General features: G+C 42.1%; 1 protein-coding gene across 2 annotated transcripts in view; it reads left to right on the forward strand.

Annotated features, from left to right (window-relative positions):
- ZC3H12C (zinc finger CCCH-type containing 12C) overlaps positions 1-18,424 on the forward strand; it is a 200,860-nt gene extending 182,436 nt beyond the window's left edge. For both annotated transcript variants that reach the window (XM_082244939.1, XM_082244938.1), the window contains exons 3-6: positions 6,333-6,472; positions 9,825-10,059; positions 14,277-14,383; positions 16,284-18,424. In XM_082244939.1, the coding sequence (XP_082101065.1) occupies positions 6,333-6,472; positions 9,825-10,059; positions 14,277-14,383; positions 16,284-17,665 (1,864 nt within the window). In that variant the 3' untranslated portion in view covers positions 17,666-18,424. The remainder of the gene's footprint in view (positions 1-6,332; positions 6,473-9,824; positions 10,060-14,276; positions 14,384-16,283) is intronic.
- The last annotated feature ends 320 nt before the right edge of the window (positions 18,425-18,744 follow it).

Consider the following 18,744-nt stretch of genomic DNA (forward strand, 5'->3'; position numbering starts at 1 on the left):
GTGGAAAATGTATATAAAAGTATGGGGTTGCTGTGTACAACTAATTACCTGAATACAAGTATCCTAGGATTGTCCTCATTATATTGGGCTGGACTTTCCTTAGACCTTGTTGCAGTGTTCTTTGCTTGGAACATTCATGGAAAGTGTGGCTAAATCCCATACAGTGTTCAATTAACCATCTTTCCATTGCGCAGATTGCCGTCAGTGCTGGAAATGGAAATTCATGTGATAAGTAGTCACTGCTGTAATTGCATATGAGAGATCCCACTGTAGACAAGAAATCATTACACTGAAGTTGCTCACGTAATGCCTCTTTTTATAATGCAATCTTTTGAATTGCAAAAAGCAATTTCATATTCCTGAGAGTTTTACATGAAGAGAGAAGGATTCTAAGTGACCCATCGCTGGTCTTCTCACCTAGGGGAGAAGTCTCAGTACATTTGTGTGGTTGCCCCTTCATTCAAGGTCTATATCTTTATCCTGTCTATTGCTAAACTGGAGTGAAACAATACTGTTACCTTAAGGCTCATACACACTTTACGGAAATCGGATGAAATATCCTCTGATTTTTCTCTCTCTTGCTCAGCGGTCATAACCGTTTTTAGTTGACAGCGCATAAATGTTCACGAAATTTCTCGTCCAATTTTTTTTTTTTTTGGGACATTTGTTCCTAGACTTCCGGCTAGTCAGCAACTTAAGATCATGCGTGGTCTTTCGTATCCTATTTTTCGCGGACGTACTGCATACACATTAAACGAAAATTGGTCGTCTGGGGACGGACGATAATAGATTTTGGTGTTTGTCCCTCCGTTTTTTTCCGTTGAAAATGTCGGCATCGGCTGCTGAAAGTTGTGTACACACTGGCTGAAAATCGTACTTTTTTACCTCGGATGGAAATTTTCAGCAGTGTGTACCCCCACTTTATGGTTCAGGAATAGTCAGTCTTTAGCACAGAGGATCCTGATGTGGGAGAAATTAGTATGCAAAGCAATAGGTTAAACTGCAGGGGTCTCCAAACCACGGCCCTCCTGTCATTCAGGAACTACAATTCCCATCATGCCTAGTCATGCCTGTGAATGTCAGAGTTTTACAATGCCTCATGGGGTGTGTAGTTCCGCAAACAGCTGGAGGGACGTAGTTTGAGGATCCCTGGCTTAAAGTATATCCAAAGCCAATTTTTTTATTTTACATTATAAAAGGGTTTAATCCCCTGTCATTTTGGACCATCTGTATCCCATTGGGAAGATTTGTGTTTACTTTCTATCCTGTAGGCACAACAAGAAGGGAAAGGAAATCAATCCAAGTTAAGGGTAGTTAACTCTTAAAGGTACTAAAGGCGTGGAGAGGGATTGGAGTGCTTGCCAGTTTTTATTGCTGTCTGTGTCCTCATTAGGGAGATTCACTCTCTCTTTTTGTCCTGTTTACTGTTATCATTAAAAGAAAGAAAATTCCACATTTTGGGTTGTCCCCAGAAAAGTAATAGAGGGGAGATCTTCTGATGAGGACACTAATTCTGGTAACCTGGAGAGCCCCAAGGGGTTCCCTTAATTTGCAGGGATTTCCTCTCACTTCCTGTTTGGCTATGAGACAGGAAGTGAAGGGCAATCTCCGCAATGGGACACACATAACGAAAAAAATCTGACATGTATTATAACCCTCTCTTGCTCTATCCAAAATGAAAAAGTTTTGCCTATAGTTCTACTTTAAGCTGGCTCTACACTACATTTGCATGAAAATTCTCAGTACAGGCAGTCTTACAAACATCTGACTTATATATGACTCCTACTTACAAACGGGGGGAGACAACAGGAAGTGTGAATAAATCTACCTCTAGGAAGGGAAATTCACTCCTGTAAGAGTTATCATGGGAAAAAGGTGTCTCCACTTAAACTTTATCACCAATCCTTGTTTCCACAACAACCCAGAATTTTCAAAATCCAATGATCACAGGGACAGAAACTGGGGGGAAATCTTCTGAACAGGAACAGCAAAACAAATGTTACAGGGGTGTTAACCCTTCCCTATGCTATCCAAAAAACTTAAATTATTTTTTTGGCTGGAGTTACACTTAAAAAATGTACGTGTTCCGACTTACATACAGAATCCACTTAAGAACAAACCTGCAGACCCTATCTTTGTAACCCGGGACTGCCTGTACATTGACTAATGTCACTTGACAATACTTCAAAAATGTTCTTGTTTTTATTATTCGATTTTGGAATGAATCAATTTTACTGAATGAAAGCCACATTCGCTCTTAGATGTTTGCTCATTCAAGAAAAATGTTTCCTTCTGTTCCTTTATATTTTCTCCTTTCTTTGGTCGAAAGTGAACATCAATTAGACTCAACTAACGATTAGAAAATCAAACAAACTTTCCTAAGAGCCGGTTCACACAGGCACAACCTGACTTGCGGGGGCGACCTGTGAAGTCGCGGTGCGCAGCTCGCACCGCGACCTCGGAGCGGCCGGCACGGACTTCATATCATTGAAGTCAATGCAGGTCGCTCCCGGTTGCCCCAAAGAAGCTCAGGACCCTTTTTCTAAGTCGGAGCGACTTGTGTCGTTCCTATTAGAACGGGTCCTGTGCTACTCTATGGCAGGCGACCCGCGGCAACTTGTCAGGCGACCAGGTCGCCTGACAAGTCGCCCCAGTGTGAACGGGGTCTTAAACAAAAATGTCAAACAAAAGTCTCCTACTATATGGCCAGCTTTAGATAGTTGTCACCATAACAAGTGTTTGTTGGAAGATTACTTCTCTATTATTCTGGTGACAAATAAAAATGTGGAATTTTCCTTCACGTTAAGTGCCAGTGCCAGCGGTCCCCAGGACAAATTAATCTCCCCAGTGTGGAGATTTAGATACACTTCAGATACACTTTAAAGTGGAACTATGGTCTATGTATAGCAGTGGCGGCTGGTGCTCCATGGGCCGGGGGGGGGGGTGTGTGTCAGACGGACCGCACCATACCCCCCCAAACCACACCAGGCCGCACACCATACCTACCCCCCCCCCCCATCGCCGCCTCACTTACCCTGCCTGGATATGTGGAGGGAGGGCAGGCAGCAGCAGCAAACTACAGTGGCGGCGGCTTCGCCTTCCTCCCCCCTCGGTCTTCTGCATCTCCTCCCTCCTCCTCCATGGCCAATGGCATGGCTTCTTCTTTCGGCCAATTGGGAAACAGGTCTCAGGACCCGCTTCCTGATTGGCCAGGAGGAGGATCCGTGTGACAATAGCAAATATTAATTCGCTATTGTCACACAACTGGGTGGGCTCGAGGTGCGCCCCGAGCCCACCCTTATTTTTAGCCTATTAGAGCCTCTAGCTGTAAGCAAACTGAGAGCCTTCAAATGATCCCAAAAGGAATAAATCACTCTGATAGGTCTTTCTTTCGTTTGTGAATTGCAACTTGAAATCTGTATATTACAGGATTTTGTTCACCCAAGAGCATGAAGAGCATCCTAAAGCACCACCTGGTGGCTAAAAATAAACAAATCAAAATATTAATATGCAAGATTTCATATACAATCTCCTGACAGAGAAGAAAAAACGCATAAGCCAACTACACAGTACGTGTAAAGATTAGGATCACATTCATAAAAGAAAGAAAAATCGTTAGCTGTAACATGAAATAAAACACTTAGCATTTTTGTTGGGGTGAGTATATTAGAGGCGCATAGCCAAATTATTGGTTGGCCCTTTTCTGAAGATCAACATCCCATGACTGGATCACTCTACGTTTTGAAGCTGATATTTCCTTGGATATGGTATAGATGGGTTATGGTTTAGATGGGATGCAAGATGCATTTTTTTGAGGGTCACATTTAGATGCCTCTATTGGGACTAGGAAATTAAATAGGTAAAAGGGACCCTTTCCATTACCTATGCAGGATTACATTTTTTTTAACATCCCTTTTTCCCCGCAGTACATGCTCACCTTTTCTTTGCCCCCGATTCCTAATGCACTTCCAGCACTTCCAGGTATGGTCAAGTTTTTGACTATCTCTTCCCCATGACAACACTAGGAACCTCCAGATTGACCCAGTCTAGTCCTGTGGGCACAACAAAACAGTCCATAGCACTGTGTGTGGTCTCTGACAACAGCTTAGATGGGGCTTTTTTCCCCGGTTCCAGTGGCTGAACGAAGCAGTGAAAAGATGAAAAAAGGTGAGTATGTACTTTTGGGGGGGGGGGGGGGGTTTGACTAAATGAACCTTTTATTTTGGCCTCCATGGGCAAAGGAAAGGGTCATTTTAAACTTTCAAAAGGCTAATAAAAGGCTGGATTTGCTCTGGCTAATACTGTTTGTAATGTTCAGAGCAAATCCAGAAGTATCAGGTGTTATTTGATGTCACCTTGACCATCCAAGCAATAATGGAGTTACACTATGTGGTTGATTTACTAAAACTGGAGAGTGCAAAATCATAGCTGTTCATGGTAGCCAATCAGCTTCTAACCTCAGCTTGTTTAGGTAAAGTAGAACTATAGGCAAAACTTTTTTATTATTTGGATTGAGTAAAGAATGGGTATAACCCTCGTCAGATTTTTTTTCGGCATCTGTGTCCCATTGCGGAGATTTCCCTTCACTTCCTGTCCCATCGCCAAACAGGAAGTGAGAGGAAATCCCTTTAAATTCAGGGAGTTCCTTGGGGACCCCCAGGTCACCAGAACTAGTGTCCCCATTGGAAGATTTCCCTTCTAGGACAACAGAAAATGTGGGATTTTCTTTTACTTTCACTTTCAATGATAATGGTAAACAGGAAAATTAGAAGGGGTAAATCGCCTAACGAGGGCACAGACAGCAATACAAACTGACAGGTGTTCTAATCCCTCGGCACTCTGTCCAAAACTAAAAAAAAACGTTTTTCCCTTAGTTGTACTTTAAGCTTTGACAAGAAACCTGGAAGCTGCAGAGCTGCACCGGATTTTGCACGCTTCAGTTTTAGTAAATCAACCCCTTTGCCTGTTTTACTGTGCTTGGTTAGCTCTGAATTAGCACTTTTAGATAAGAGATCTCCCTATTGGCCCTGTAATGCAACTGATGGATTTGCTGACCAGTAGGGAGGCAGTGGAGGCCAATACCAACTTTAATATCTAATATAAAAGTAAAAGCCGCGCTAATATGAGATATAAATAATCAAAACATGTGCTTAAATGAGGCAATACAATTACTGCTTGTAAAGCAATTGATTCACATCTAAATAATATATTGATAAAAAGTCCAAAAAGGTTGTGCAAAGTGTAGAAACAGAGATTCCTCCACCGTGATATAATAACTCTTCAATCTGTGATAAGTTGAGGACCACGCTATGCGCTTACCACAAATCAAATGTAAAAAAGCCCAACAGTATATATATAGGTTGCAAAGACAGAGACTCATCCACCGCAGTGATAGAACTTCCCAATCTGTGATGAAGTGAAGGTCACACTATGCGCTTACCACAAATTAGATGGATAAGGGCCCAACTCAATAAGTAGATGGTAAGCTCCTGACCGATCCAATGGAAATTGGATGATCCCTCCAGCTGGTACAGATTAACAGAAATGCCAATCCAGAACAGTGCTGAGGCACGAACCGTCCGGATCAACCTCACTCCAGCGTCAGCCACAAAAAAAATGGAGGCCACAATAGTGAAGTACGTAGGCACAGTATTTAATGTATAAAAGTAAACAACTTACATGTAGACAGAATAAAAGCGCTTTACTCGACAGGATCCGGAGATGCAGCCGCCCGACTTCCGGGTAGTACGTGGTGACGTCAGCACGCCTTCCCGATGAGTTTTGTCATAGATGACGTCTTCCTGGGGATGATTAATTTAATATCTGCATGAAAATTTCCCAGTTTAGTTTTAGGTTTACTATGCATGCGTGTTTTACGTTGGAATTTAGTGTATCAATTAATCTGTTGAAATTGTTGTTCATCCTCCACTTTATATTGTTAACTGGCAGTTGTATCTTTGTGGGAACTTTACTAGACATCAAAAACTCCTTTTACTCCTTAGGACATTTATGTACACGGGGCAGTTGAAAACCTTTTCTGAATGCTGGAAACTTGACAGCTGTAAACCAACGGTGAAAACTACATAGCATAATAAATGTACTACTTTTAGAGAAACAATAGCATTCTGTACATTTAACTTTTAAACAAGGAATTGCCCCTGTGTATTATACATTAGGCAGTGAATTATATATTAGTAGGTTTATGTATTCCTACCAGAAGCATGTACTTACGGCTTGGCACAAGGCTCATCCTGGAAGGTGGTAAGAGACTATACAGTTTAAAGCTTTAAAACTGTTTGAACAACTCTAATGCAATCTTTTCCCTGTTGTAGTCATGGTAATAAAGAAGTGTTTTCTTGCCGTGGGATCAAGCTAGCTGTCTCCTGGTTCTTGGACAGAGGACATAAGAATGTCACCGTGTTTGTACCAGCCTGGAGGAAAGAACAGTCCCGGCCAGATGCACTCATAACTGGTAAGATTCACTTCCAATACGTTTTTCATTGCATTTTTTTTTTACTAAATATTATAAATAGCATTCGGCATATTATTGACTACATGCTTAGGGGTCTGAAGTGTTAAACCATGGGCTGGATTTAAAATTCCCCCTACGTCAACTATCTTCCAATGCCCCTTTTCTATCCTAGTGAACCAGCTAGCCTTAGTATGGCACTAACAGTATCAGATGTCTAGGTGCAAGAACTTCCCAATATATGTCAGTAAACCTAGAACAGACTAGAAAATATAAAACAGCATCTGTGGCGCTAAACCTAAAAATACAGTCCCAAATGAATGAGAAAAGGAACAGCAGTCCATATAGGTGCATCCCAAACTTGTAAAAGGATGAGGCAGCTTCAGAACCGAAATCCCACCACCGGACAGCACACCAATCACCACTCCTTACCAACTGCAATGGATCCCCATAACAGAGATCTCACAAGCCCCTCTATATGCGATTGAGAACCAGATGATCCCGCTCTCCAATCCCGGGTAAGCAGACTTGGTAGATGGTATATGCAAGAAAGAGCAGGGACACTATCATAGCGCAGACTGCTATTTATTAAACTTTGCACACGAGTGGATAACACTTACAAGATCAAAGGAAATAGATCGCATCTCTATGAATGGTGTGTAGTCCTCCCTGGATGTTCACTGGGCGTTCAATGCATGGATAACCAAAGAAATGGCCGCCGTGTCTCCTCCACGCTATGGTGAGCGTCACCTCGAGCACCACCCGACGTACGTTTCGTCCCACAAGGACGTCGTCAAGGGGTGCGGCCTCGAGGAGCGCTTCCACCATATATAGCCAAGGAGGAGGGCGGGACACATACAGATACTCCACGGCCGGATATCGAGGGTGCGTTCCATTCACAGGAAACATTGCCCCGCCGGAAGGAGAAGAAAGGACAAATGGCAACAACCGGGGGGATCAAAAAAATCGATCAGGATACCCCAGCCAAAAGAATTAACTGGCCACGTCCTCTACCAAAATCTGTATGTACATATACCAAAGAAATTCCAGTCACATTAATAAAAATGCAAATAGATCTATAATTAAATACAAAACCACAGCCCGGGGGAGACAGCGCCATCTACTGGCACCAACGCAGAGAGCACCCAACAGGCAAAGAGGGCCACCACACAGAGATGCATAGATCATAACAAACATAGATATAAAATACATAAAAAAAAGGAGTGATTTTTTTTTTATGTATTTTATATCTATGTTTGTTATGATCTATGCATCTCTGTGTGGTGGCCCTCTTTGCCTGTTGGGTGCTCTCTGCGTTGGTGCCAGTAGATGGCGCTGTCTCCCCCGGGCTGTGGTTTTGTATTTATTTATAGATCTATTTGCATTTTTATTAATGTGACTGGAATTTCTTTGGTATATGTACATACAGATTTTGGTAGAGGACGTGGCCAGTTAATTCTTTTGGCTGGGGTATCCTGATCGATTTTTTTGATCCCCCCGGTTGTTGCCATTTGTCCTTTCTTCTCCTTCCGGCGGGGTAGTGTTTCCTGTGAATGGAACGCACCCTCGATATCCGGCCGTGGAGTATCTATATGTGTCCTGCCCTCCTCCTTGGCTATATATGGTGGAAGCGCTCCTCGAGGCCGCACCCCTTGACGACGTCCTTGTGGGACGAAACGTACGTCGGGTGGTGCTCGAGGTGACGCTCACCATAGCGTGGAGGAGACACGGCGGCCATTTCTTTGGTTATCCATGCATTGAACGCCCAGTGAACATCCAGGGAGGACTACACACCATTCAGAGAGATGCGATCTATTTCCTTTGATCTTGTAAGTGTTATCCACTCGTGTGCAAAGTTTAATAAATAGCAGTCTACGCTATGATAGTGTCCCTGCTCTTTCTTGCATATACCATCTACCAAGTCTGCTTACCCGGGATTGGAGAGCGGGATCATCTGGTTCTCAATCGCATATAGAGGGGCTTGTGAGATCTCTGTTATGGGGATCCATTGCAGTTGGTAAGGAGTGGTGATTGATGTGCTGTCCGGTGGTGGGATTTCGGTTCTGAAGCTGCCTCATCCTTTTACAAGTTTGGGATGCACCTTTATGGACTGCTGTTCCTTTTCTCATTCATTTGGGACTGTATTTTTAGGTTTAGCGCCACAAATGCTGTTTTATATTTTTTATGATCTGTATTGTTCCGGATTAGTGTGGCTGCTTTTCCTGCTATAGAATTTATTATTTTGTATGTTACCCTTAGCGCGGCAATTTTGTGTTTTATTTCTAGAACAGACTAGGTAAAATGTCATCCTACTCTCATACCAACTCAGATATAAGTGTATGGGCCCAGAGTGGGTAAGCTGTAGGTACAGAGAACCAACTCTTCTACCAACAAGAACCCACTGAGAAAGTTTGCAGGGACAGCAACAATGAGGACACAGCTGGTTTGTATTAGCAGACATGGCAGAGGTTTGGAAACTACACATGAATATATTACTGACAGTCGGCAACATAATATGTGGCTAGTTGTATGCCACCCCAGGCAACCTTGCCACCATTGGCGTGTGCAACCTATTGCACATATCTCAGCAGAGCAGTGGACGGTGTCAGTAGCGCAGAGATTGGTGTCAGTTGTTTTTATTTTTATTATTTTTTACAATATTATTTTTTTACAATTTATTTAAGAGCCCCGTTGGGGGGCTTTGGTGAAATATCAAGGATCTACACAGACCCCTGATGTCTCACTTTTGAGACAGAGAAACAGATTAAGGACAGAGCTTTCCCCAGTCCCTTTTCTGCAGCCTCAGCCACACTGGACAGTGATCTAATGGGAAGTGCTCTCTGCTAAGCAGTTTCCTGTTCATTCACAAACTGAAGCATAGTAAACGCAATTTACTATGCTTCAGTTAAGAATGAACAAAGGAGCAACCGGTACAGATCACTTACTGTGTCCATTCAGAAAAGGAAGGGGCTGGTAAATGAAATGTTTACTGGCCCCGTTCCCCGCAGCAGCCGTTGGGAGAGGAGAGGAGGTAAGCTGGTAGCACTAAAGGGGAAGGGGGAGCGCCACAAAGCAGGGGAAATCAGCACTGCATAGGGTGATCAGTCCTGTGCGCACACCTATGTTTGCCATGCTAGGCTATGCTATTTGTTGTCTTGGCAGAAACTTATCCCTGATTGTACTTGATAGGCTATGTCTAACCTAAGCTGGTTGCCATTAGGCTTCTGTAGACACATACCTGCTGTGCCTGTGGAGGGGCCAGCTAAGTGGTCTCCTGCTAAAACTTGTCAAGATTAATGTTGTAGACTACTGTACAAGTTCTGCATTAAGCTGAAAATATTTTTTTTTTTATCAGATCAAGAAATCCTGCGCAAGTTAGAAAAGGACAAGATCTTGGTATTTACTCCATCCCGCCGAGTCCAGGGAAGAAGGGTAGTGTGCTACGATGATCGCTTCATAGTGAAGCTGGCATTTGAATCAGATGGAATTATTGTGTCTAATGACAACTATCGGGATCTGGCCAACGAGAAGCCTGAATGGAAGAAATTCATTGACGAGAGGTTGCTAATGTATTCATTTGTCAATGACAAGTAAGTGTATTGGAGAATGATTAAAATGACAACTACATTGAGGCAAAGACAAGCAGTGTGCACTTTCTCTGGTTTAAAAAATAAATAAATGTTCTACCTTCCTGTGTCTTTCTATGTGTTGTATAAAGACTATAGGACTGTTGGTTGTAGTGTTGCAATAGCTTAAGCCCAATTAAAACGAATGCATCAAATTATTAAATAACAACATTTAAAATTATATAAAGGTGTTTAGGGTGCTCAAAGTCTTACTGTTAGTTTGTTTAATAAATCATCTCCCTCCAAAATCATCCTGTCCCCCACCAGTAGCCTACAGCTAGGACCACTGTGTGAGAGCCGTGGTCTCAGTCATTGCAGTGGTCCAGCACCTTTCCTTCTGAATCACACTTGTAACTGTAGCACTGCCCCCTAGGGGACTGTTGAGAATGACACTTTCTGGATTCCCCTGGGTTACCCGAAGCATCAGTCTATGGAAATGTATCACTTTAAATACTTGGCTCAGACAATGAACAGTCCAGGGGATGTTGTTTTGTAGTTTATTGTAGAGCTGGGATAGGAGAAGGGATGAGTGGGGTACTTCAACTGGTAACTATTCACAATGTTGAGGACAACTGACTTAGGATGCGGCTGGTGCTTCACCTTGCTACTGAAGTGAAGTTACTTTAATACTTTAAGTGTTCCAGCTTTAATTATCTCTTCAGGGTTCTAAACTTGGCACCCCCTTTCTCTCTTACGGTGTGTGCTGACACCTGTCCACTGACTCTATCCACTGGAGTGGTCCCCTTCCTGGGAAGACCCCCGGCAAGCTTCTCTGTACCTATGGAACTGTTTTTCCAGAGTCACTCTGCCTTTAACTCCACCAGTCAGCTTTCCTGGACCTCCAGAGCTGTCACCCTCCTTCCAGGACCTGGCTTCCCACCCAAAGACCCCCTGCCTCATGTGCCCTTGGCTTTTATACCCTATCCCAGGATGCACATATTGTCTGTGCCAACCCACTGGGACAGTTACAAAAGCCTGTGCATCATTGGCTGGATTTCCCCCACTGTCCAATGTACCTCTCCATTGGATACAGTTGGGACACTCCCTCAGCCCACATGAATACACACTGGACACACTGAGCAGGCCTAACTAGCAGATCCAGCTCGCTGATAAGTAGAGAGAAGAAATGTTTTACCGTCTGCTATCTAGCACCTGACTAGGAGGGTGCTACATAACTTTCAGAAATGCTTGCGCTCCCTGCTTAACCGGAGAGCTCCAGCCGTGTTGGGCCGCTTCATGGAGACCACTGCACTCACATAGGACACAGTGGATGCTGCTATGATGTAGAAGATTTCTGAAAACTTGCAATGGGTAGTTTCTGGTCTTCTCAATCACTTACTGGTTTGTCATATGTCTAAAGGACTCCAGTAGCAGATATAACCTGAGAAGTTTATAGTTACAGAATCTCACTCTTATCCTCTGTCCTTGGAGTTCTGATTATGGCATATGGCAAAAAGAAAAATAAATGAGAATTCTAATGTCCTTGTTATGGTCACAGCAGGCTGACCTGAAAACTTATTGGAAATAAAGTCCTCAGATATGCAATTCCACCTGCCGGCATCCAGCAGACTCTGAAATGACAACTGCGGGTGAACTGACCAATTATATATCACACACAATGATTAGTTAGGTGCTGACGTATTATTGGCTTATATGCTTTACATATTATTTCAGTTCTATGTGAAATGTGATGAATTCACATGATGACGTGTACGCAGGGTGACAGACGCAAGCTGAGCAGAAAATTAACTCCATCTGTGTGTGTCTTCCAATACCCAGCTCTAAAAAATCTCATCTCAGATAACAATTGAATTACTTCCTTTGCTAAATCGACTTTTGGAAAATGTTCAGCTCCTACTGAGCATTAATAAGTTAAGAAACTCCGGACCTTCGAGGCTCCATTGTAATGATATTAATTGTCGTCTCTGAATCAGTAATGACATTTTTTTGAGCACCACTGCCTAGGTGCAGTTATAAGGAAGAGAAAATAGAATAGAACATTGAAGGTTGTCAATGTCTTCTTGTCTGCAGTCTGTATGAGAGCTGCTGCCTAAATATAACTCTGGTGATGCCATTGCTTTCTTTCTCTCCAAATGTAGCAAACTCCAAATGTAGCAGTACTTCTCAGGGAGCTGTCAGTAAAAGAGGTTTCTAATTTAATTTAACCTATATTGCACATTAACACATCATCTTCGATGGAAGAAAAGCAACAGAATCACTTACAATCACAGAATGTACAATTAAACCATACATTGTAATTATACTGAACAAAATTAAAAACGCAACACTTTTGTTTTTGCCCCCATTTTTCATGAGCTGAACTCAAAGATCTAAGACTTTTTCTAAGTACACAAAAGGCCTATTTCTCTCAAATATTGTTCACCAATCTGTCTAAATCTGTGTTAGTGAGCTCTTCTCCTTTGCCGAGAAAATCCATCCACCTCACAAGCGTGCCATATCAAGATGCTGATTAGACAGCATGATTATTGCACAGGTGTGCCTTAGGCTGGCCACAATAAAAGGCCACTCTAAAATGTGCAGTTTTATCACCCAGCACAATGCCACAGATGTCACAAGTTTTGAGGGAGCGTGCAATTGGCATGCTGACTGCAGGAATGTCCACCACAGCTGTTGCCCGTGAATTGAATGTTCATTTCTCTACCATAAGCCATTTCCAAAGGCGTTTCACAGAACTTAGCAGTACATCCAACCGGCCTCATAACCGCAGACCACGTGTAACCACACCAGCCCAAGACCTCCACATCCAGCATCTTCACCTCCAAGATTGTCTGAGACCAGCCACCCGGACAGCATCTGCAACAATCGGTTTGCATAACCAAAGAATTTCTGCACAAACTGTCAGAAACCGTCTCAGGGAAGCTCATCTGCATGCTCGTTGTCCACATCGGGGTCTCGACGGGACTGCAGTTCGTCGTCGTAACCAACTTGAGTGGGCAAATGCTCACATTCGATGGCGTCTGGCACTTTGGAGAGGTGATCTCTTCATGGATGAATCCCGGTTTTCTTAGTTCTTTGAGTTCAGCTCATAAAAATGGGGGCAAAAACAAGTGTTGCGTTTATAATTTTGTTAAGTATATAAAGGCATCATTCTTCAAATAATAAAAAATATACAGTATAACATATACAGTTTATGTACATGGTTAAAAGATAAGCACACTTTAAAACAATTGTCTCAGGACACGACCTCATAGAAGTTCAATGGGAGCCACTGTGCAGGCGGGGACAACGCACAGAAAACTTTCATAGCAGCAAATGCTGGTTTGAGGTGGGGAGGGCGGCCAAGGTTTAATAAGGGGGGAGGTTTATTCAAGAAAGGAGGCAATAAAGTGCAGTTTGTTTTAAAGGGTCTTTAGGATATTAAAGTACAGTACACAAATACTGATCAAATGCACATTAATATGAACAAAAACAGGTAATAAAATACAGGCGGTCCCCGGGTTACAAACAAGATAGGGTCTGTAGGTTTGTTCTTAGAGACACCTTTTTCCCATGAGAACTCTTACAGGAGTGAATTTCCCTTCCTAGGAGTAGATTTCTCCTCACTTCCTGTTGTCTCCCTCCGTTTGTAAGTAGGAGTCTTTTGTAAGTCGGATGTTTGTAACCCGGGGACTGCCTGTATATTGAACTACTTGAAATGCACCAAAAATTCCCTCTGAATAAAGAAACACAAGTTGCTTTTCTCAAGCACATGTCTAAGCAGTGAATAGGTGAATGTTCTAACACGCTGGGCTCTGCATACATCCGTATAACGCTGCCACTGTTTGGCAGCTCCAGGACCCTGAATCCCATCAGTTTAATAATGAGCACCTCAATGACATTTTCATATTTCTGGTGATGATTTTATTTTATAAATTATTTCCAAGAGCCAATGATTGATCAGCATTAGTGGTAATAAAAATAATGTTGACATTTTGAGGTATATTTATAAAGCAGTAAATGTGATATTCACCAAAGATTCCCTGCAGGTGAATCTTTCTGGTGCATGGATTTTAAATTACAGGGAGTAACTCACCAGCAATTAATCTTTGGTAATGTCAAATTAACTGCTGTTAGGTTACTTAGTAATTCTAGTCATTTGGAACTAATATCAGGGTTTAGATGTATGATGTGTTTTGTGTATGATGAAATGCATTATGCTATTGATGTGCTTCCTTTTGTAGATTTATGCCTCCGGATGATCCACTAGGCAGACATGGACCAAGCCTGGATAATTTTTTAAGGAAGAAGCCTGTCCTCCCTGAATACAAGAAGCAGCCATGCCCATATGGTAAGTTAGTGATAATTTATTTAAAATATACTAGTTGGTTAGCTATCTGTGTAGTATATTTTCAGTGAAAGCACAGTTTGAATTATTATTGGAGTATTTACTTTTTAAAAATGTAATTTGACTTTCAGGTTTTTACAATTTTTTTCCATTGTATTAAATATAGTGATTTGTATTTTATCCATTAGAGGGAGATCTCAGCGGCTTAGTGTATTTATTTAATTTAGTTTTTATTAGTTAAGTTAATGTGGATGTAAACCCTCACATATACCCAATGAAGTGAACAGATGATACACAGAAATTAAACAAATCTCCTTACATAAATGTTATTTGTACATCTGCTGTCTTCAGCTTTCTACACTGTTTAGAAAGTGAACATTGTGTTAGAATATTTTCTTCCTTTCCCAGCACTGGGTGTGGATTCTTGGCATACACTGTGAGACAGCTGATTGGAGGAAAGACACCCCCCCCCCCACATAGGCAGAGGAAGGAGGAAACGTGCAGAGCTGTGCTGTGAATGGACAAGCTCTCTGCTAATCTATCTCTATGCACCCACCCCAACACAAATTTACAGGTGCTTTTATCTCCTGTGTCAGAGAACTTTTCAAAGGTTTTCATAATGATAACAGAGGAACGGAGCAGCATAAAGACATGGGACTTAGTGCTTTGGCGAGAGATAAGTAAACACAACAGATATATATGCCTAGGTCAGATTTCATGAATGGGGTTTACATCCACTTTAGGAGAACAGCTACACAGGTAGTTCATTATTTTCAATGAGTCAGCGAATGGTGGAAGGAACACTTGGGCAGGACCAGTGCAAAGCAGGAAGCAAAGTCTGTATATGTAAATAACAAATATGCATATGACCCATGTGCATATATAATTACAAAGACCTAAAAACAAGTTTTTCAAAACACATATTGTAATATGATTCTTTTAATCACACTAATCTCTGTGACATGAAATAAAAAAGCAATACATTTCCTTTAAAGTAAACCTGTGTAAATGGAGGGCTTCTGCAAAGTTTGTTATCGAGAAAAGCCTCCTCCAGGTATCCTTCTAAATCTGGTTTCACTTTGGAATTATGGCCTGGCCTTCCATGACTTCCTCTAGGTCATGGGTGTCCAACCTTGTGGCTTCTCTGGGCCACATTGAGTGTAGAGAAATTTTCTCGGGCCGCATATAAAATATATACTATAGTTAAGGTATATAAGTAATAAAATGTTGCCGTGCCCTTCCCGTGCTGCTGCGCCCCCCCAGCACTAATTTAACACAACTAGAGGATGATCCCCTCCGAGGCAGCCTCTGCCTACAGTTAGTTGGAAGCCGCTGTGGCCGTGCCCCCGACTCGACTTCCTTCCTACCCAGAAAAAAAAAAAAATTGTCAGGGGGCAGTGGGCCGCATTGCCTGTGGTTCCGGGCCGCAGGTTGGACATGCCTGCTCTAGGTGCTAAGGCTCCTACTACTTGAACATTTGAATAATGGAGTGCTCTCATTAAGTAGGGGTGACAGGTGATGGGGGCTTAGCTTTGAGGGTGGGGCTTTAAGTCTGAAATTTGGAGGAGTCCTGTTCTTACTAGAAAACAGAGTTAGGTAGGCTTAGAATTTTTTACAGTTTAAAATGTTGGACAGGTTTGTTTAAAAAATTTTAGGCAAAGACTAAGATTTATGGGTATAGTAATGTTAGGGAAACATGTTTTAATAAAGTTCTTGACTACCCAAATTGTGGTGGCAGAGGATAATTTTCTTGTTATATTTGTAGGAACTGAATCTGTTCTTGTTGCCCTTTCTTGAATATACTGTAGCATGATTGAGCTGCTTGCCTACTTTTGCTAGTATTATAAGCAAATATAAGAGTAGTAATGATTAAACACATTTTCTGTTTCTTTTTTACCCTTAGGAAAGAAATGTACCTATGGGCATAAATGCAAGTATTATCACCCAGAAAGGGGCAATCAGCCACAAAGGTCCGTAGCTGATGAACTTCGTGCCATGTCTCGGAATAACATAGCCAAAACCGCTGGTGAAATTGGACTGGTGAAGAGCAACAGTGTGCCTTCAAATACAAAGATTGACACCAGCTCAGACGGAAAGCGCTCCACTCCAAAGAGGCAATCAGATCCTAGTATAAGAACTCAGGCTTATGACTTGGAGGAAAAGCTCCCCACCAAAAACAAGTTGGAAACTAGGTCTGTGCCATCTTTAGTTAGTATATCAAGCGTAAAACCCCAAAGTACAACTCCATCTAGAAATGGAGCTCTTGCCAATGTGCATTTATCATCTCAGGACCAAGTATTACCTGGACTGTACTCTCCAATGTTATTGGCAGCAAAGAATCATGGGGCAATCCCATGTGACCAATACCCTAAATGTGAATCCCCTGTGGATACTGGATATTATTCGATGATGAATGCTTATTCAAACCTCAGCATCTCTGGAAACCGGAGTCCGGAACGTCGTTTCTCATTGGATACAGATTACCGGATAAGTTTTGTGGCTTCTGACTGCAGCAGCGAAGGTAGCTTGAGTTGTGGGAGCAGTGACTCCTACTCAGGTTACAATGACCGATCCTATGTCAGCTCCCCAGACCCTCAGCTAGAGGACAACCTGAAATGTCAGCATATTCACACACACAGCCGGGCAAATTCTCAAGCATTCCAAGGCTACCATGACCCCTTGATGAGAGTCCAAAGTTATGGTCATGAGCCAGAGCCAAAGCACCACCACAAGCCTCCACCACCGTACATGCCATTACCACCCTTGCATCATGCTGTTGCCGCACGTTCAAGCTGCCCAAATGATTACCATGTTTCCCCAAATTCACCTATGTCAAAGAGTGGAATTATGGGTAGATCACTGGTTTCTACAAGAATGGAGAGCATCTCTGATTCCCGCTTGTATGAAAGCCCTCCTCAACGGCAGCACAAAATATACATTAGCCAAGAAAGCCCAAGAAACGGCGACCGGGTAAATTATCCTATGGATGCTTATGGTTATCGCCCCGGTTACCCGATGTCAGGTAATCCATCACAGCCATGTTATGAGCAATTTGCTTTCCAGAGCCAACTGGAAAACCAAGATCCTTCTTGGAGGATTCCATACTGTGGCATTCCCCAAGAACTTCCAAGATTTTCAAACACCAGAGAAAAAATCTTTGTGAACTTGTGTAACATCTTCCCGGCAGAACTTGTGCGCATCGTGATGAAAAGGAATCCGCACGTCACCGACGCCCAGCAGCTCGCAGCAGCCATTTTGATGGAAAAATCCCAGTGTGGATATTAAAGATAACAAAAAAAAAAAACAAAAAACTATACACCTTTTGCGGTGTGAAATTTATTTCTTTTGTTCAGCTATTGCTGAAGGAGGTTTGCTACAATAGCATTTGTAATCTCCTTCTCAGGGGGTTATATAGTAATTCATTTATGTTAATTATAGAGCCATGCATATTTTGTGGTCACACTCGAGTCTTATTTGTGCTCAAGATTTGTATTGAGGAATGAAGGCTCAATTACTGCACAGGGTTATAATACCTTCGTATGAAAAGCAAGGGTTATTTTCCTTTAATGTTTTTTGTAACTGCTTTGATAAATCGCATAACCCTCGGCCTTTGTAAAATGGCTTATTAATTTTATAAACATAGATATTTATTTATATTTTGATATTTTGGTGCATCAGGGGTTTCCAGGGACGCACTTTTTATTCCTCTGATCATTCCCTAACAAACCAGTTTAAAGCACCAGTCCCTTTTAAAGACCAATAATGTTAAACTACTGATCAAAAATGCATCTGTTAACCTAATATGACTTAAAGCTGAACTCCAGACAAACAACTTAATACTCAGATAAAATACATATATGGGAGCTATTTTATCTGACAAAAGATTTGTATCTCAGTCCATCCAGTCCTGAGATTTACATGGCTTTGCCACACAGAACATCTCTTCTTGCAGGACAGGAGACCTATTTTTAAGCAGCTGCATTTAAATAACATTATAGGTCTTGTCCCTCCCCCTTACCTGTGACTAGACAGTACAAGGTGAAGCAGCAGACTTGATGAGCTCATCTTGTGCTCACTCTGCTATCTCATCCAATCAACATGCTCCGTGTTAGCACATGAGCACTGCAGCAAAACTGATTGGCTCCTTGTACTGTTTCTCCTTCTCCCATTCTGAGCTCTGCAGTTCAAAGACTGCAAGAGGATGATACTAGGTCAAATATGAATACTGATTGCATTTAAAAACTAAATGTAATGATTTATTAATAAATACAGAGCTGCATTCACTTGTGTCTTTAAAAGCTGCCTGAAGTTCAGCTTTAACGTAACATGTAGTTTTTGACTTTTGTAAAATAAGATGTACGTTA

Source organism: Pelophylax lessonae (assembly GCF_965119305.1).
Source record: "Pelophylax lessonae genome assembly, chromosome: 2".
Lineage (NCBI taxonomy): Eukaryota > Metazoa > Chordata > Amphibia > Anura > Ranidae > Pelophylax > Pelophylax lessonae.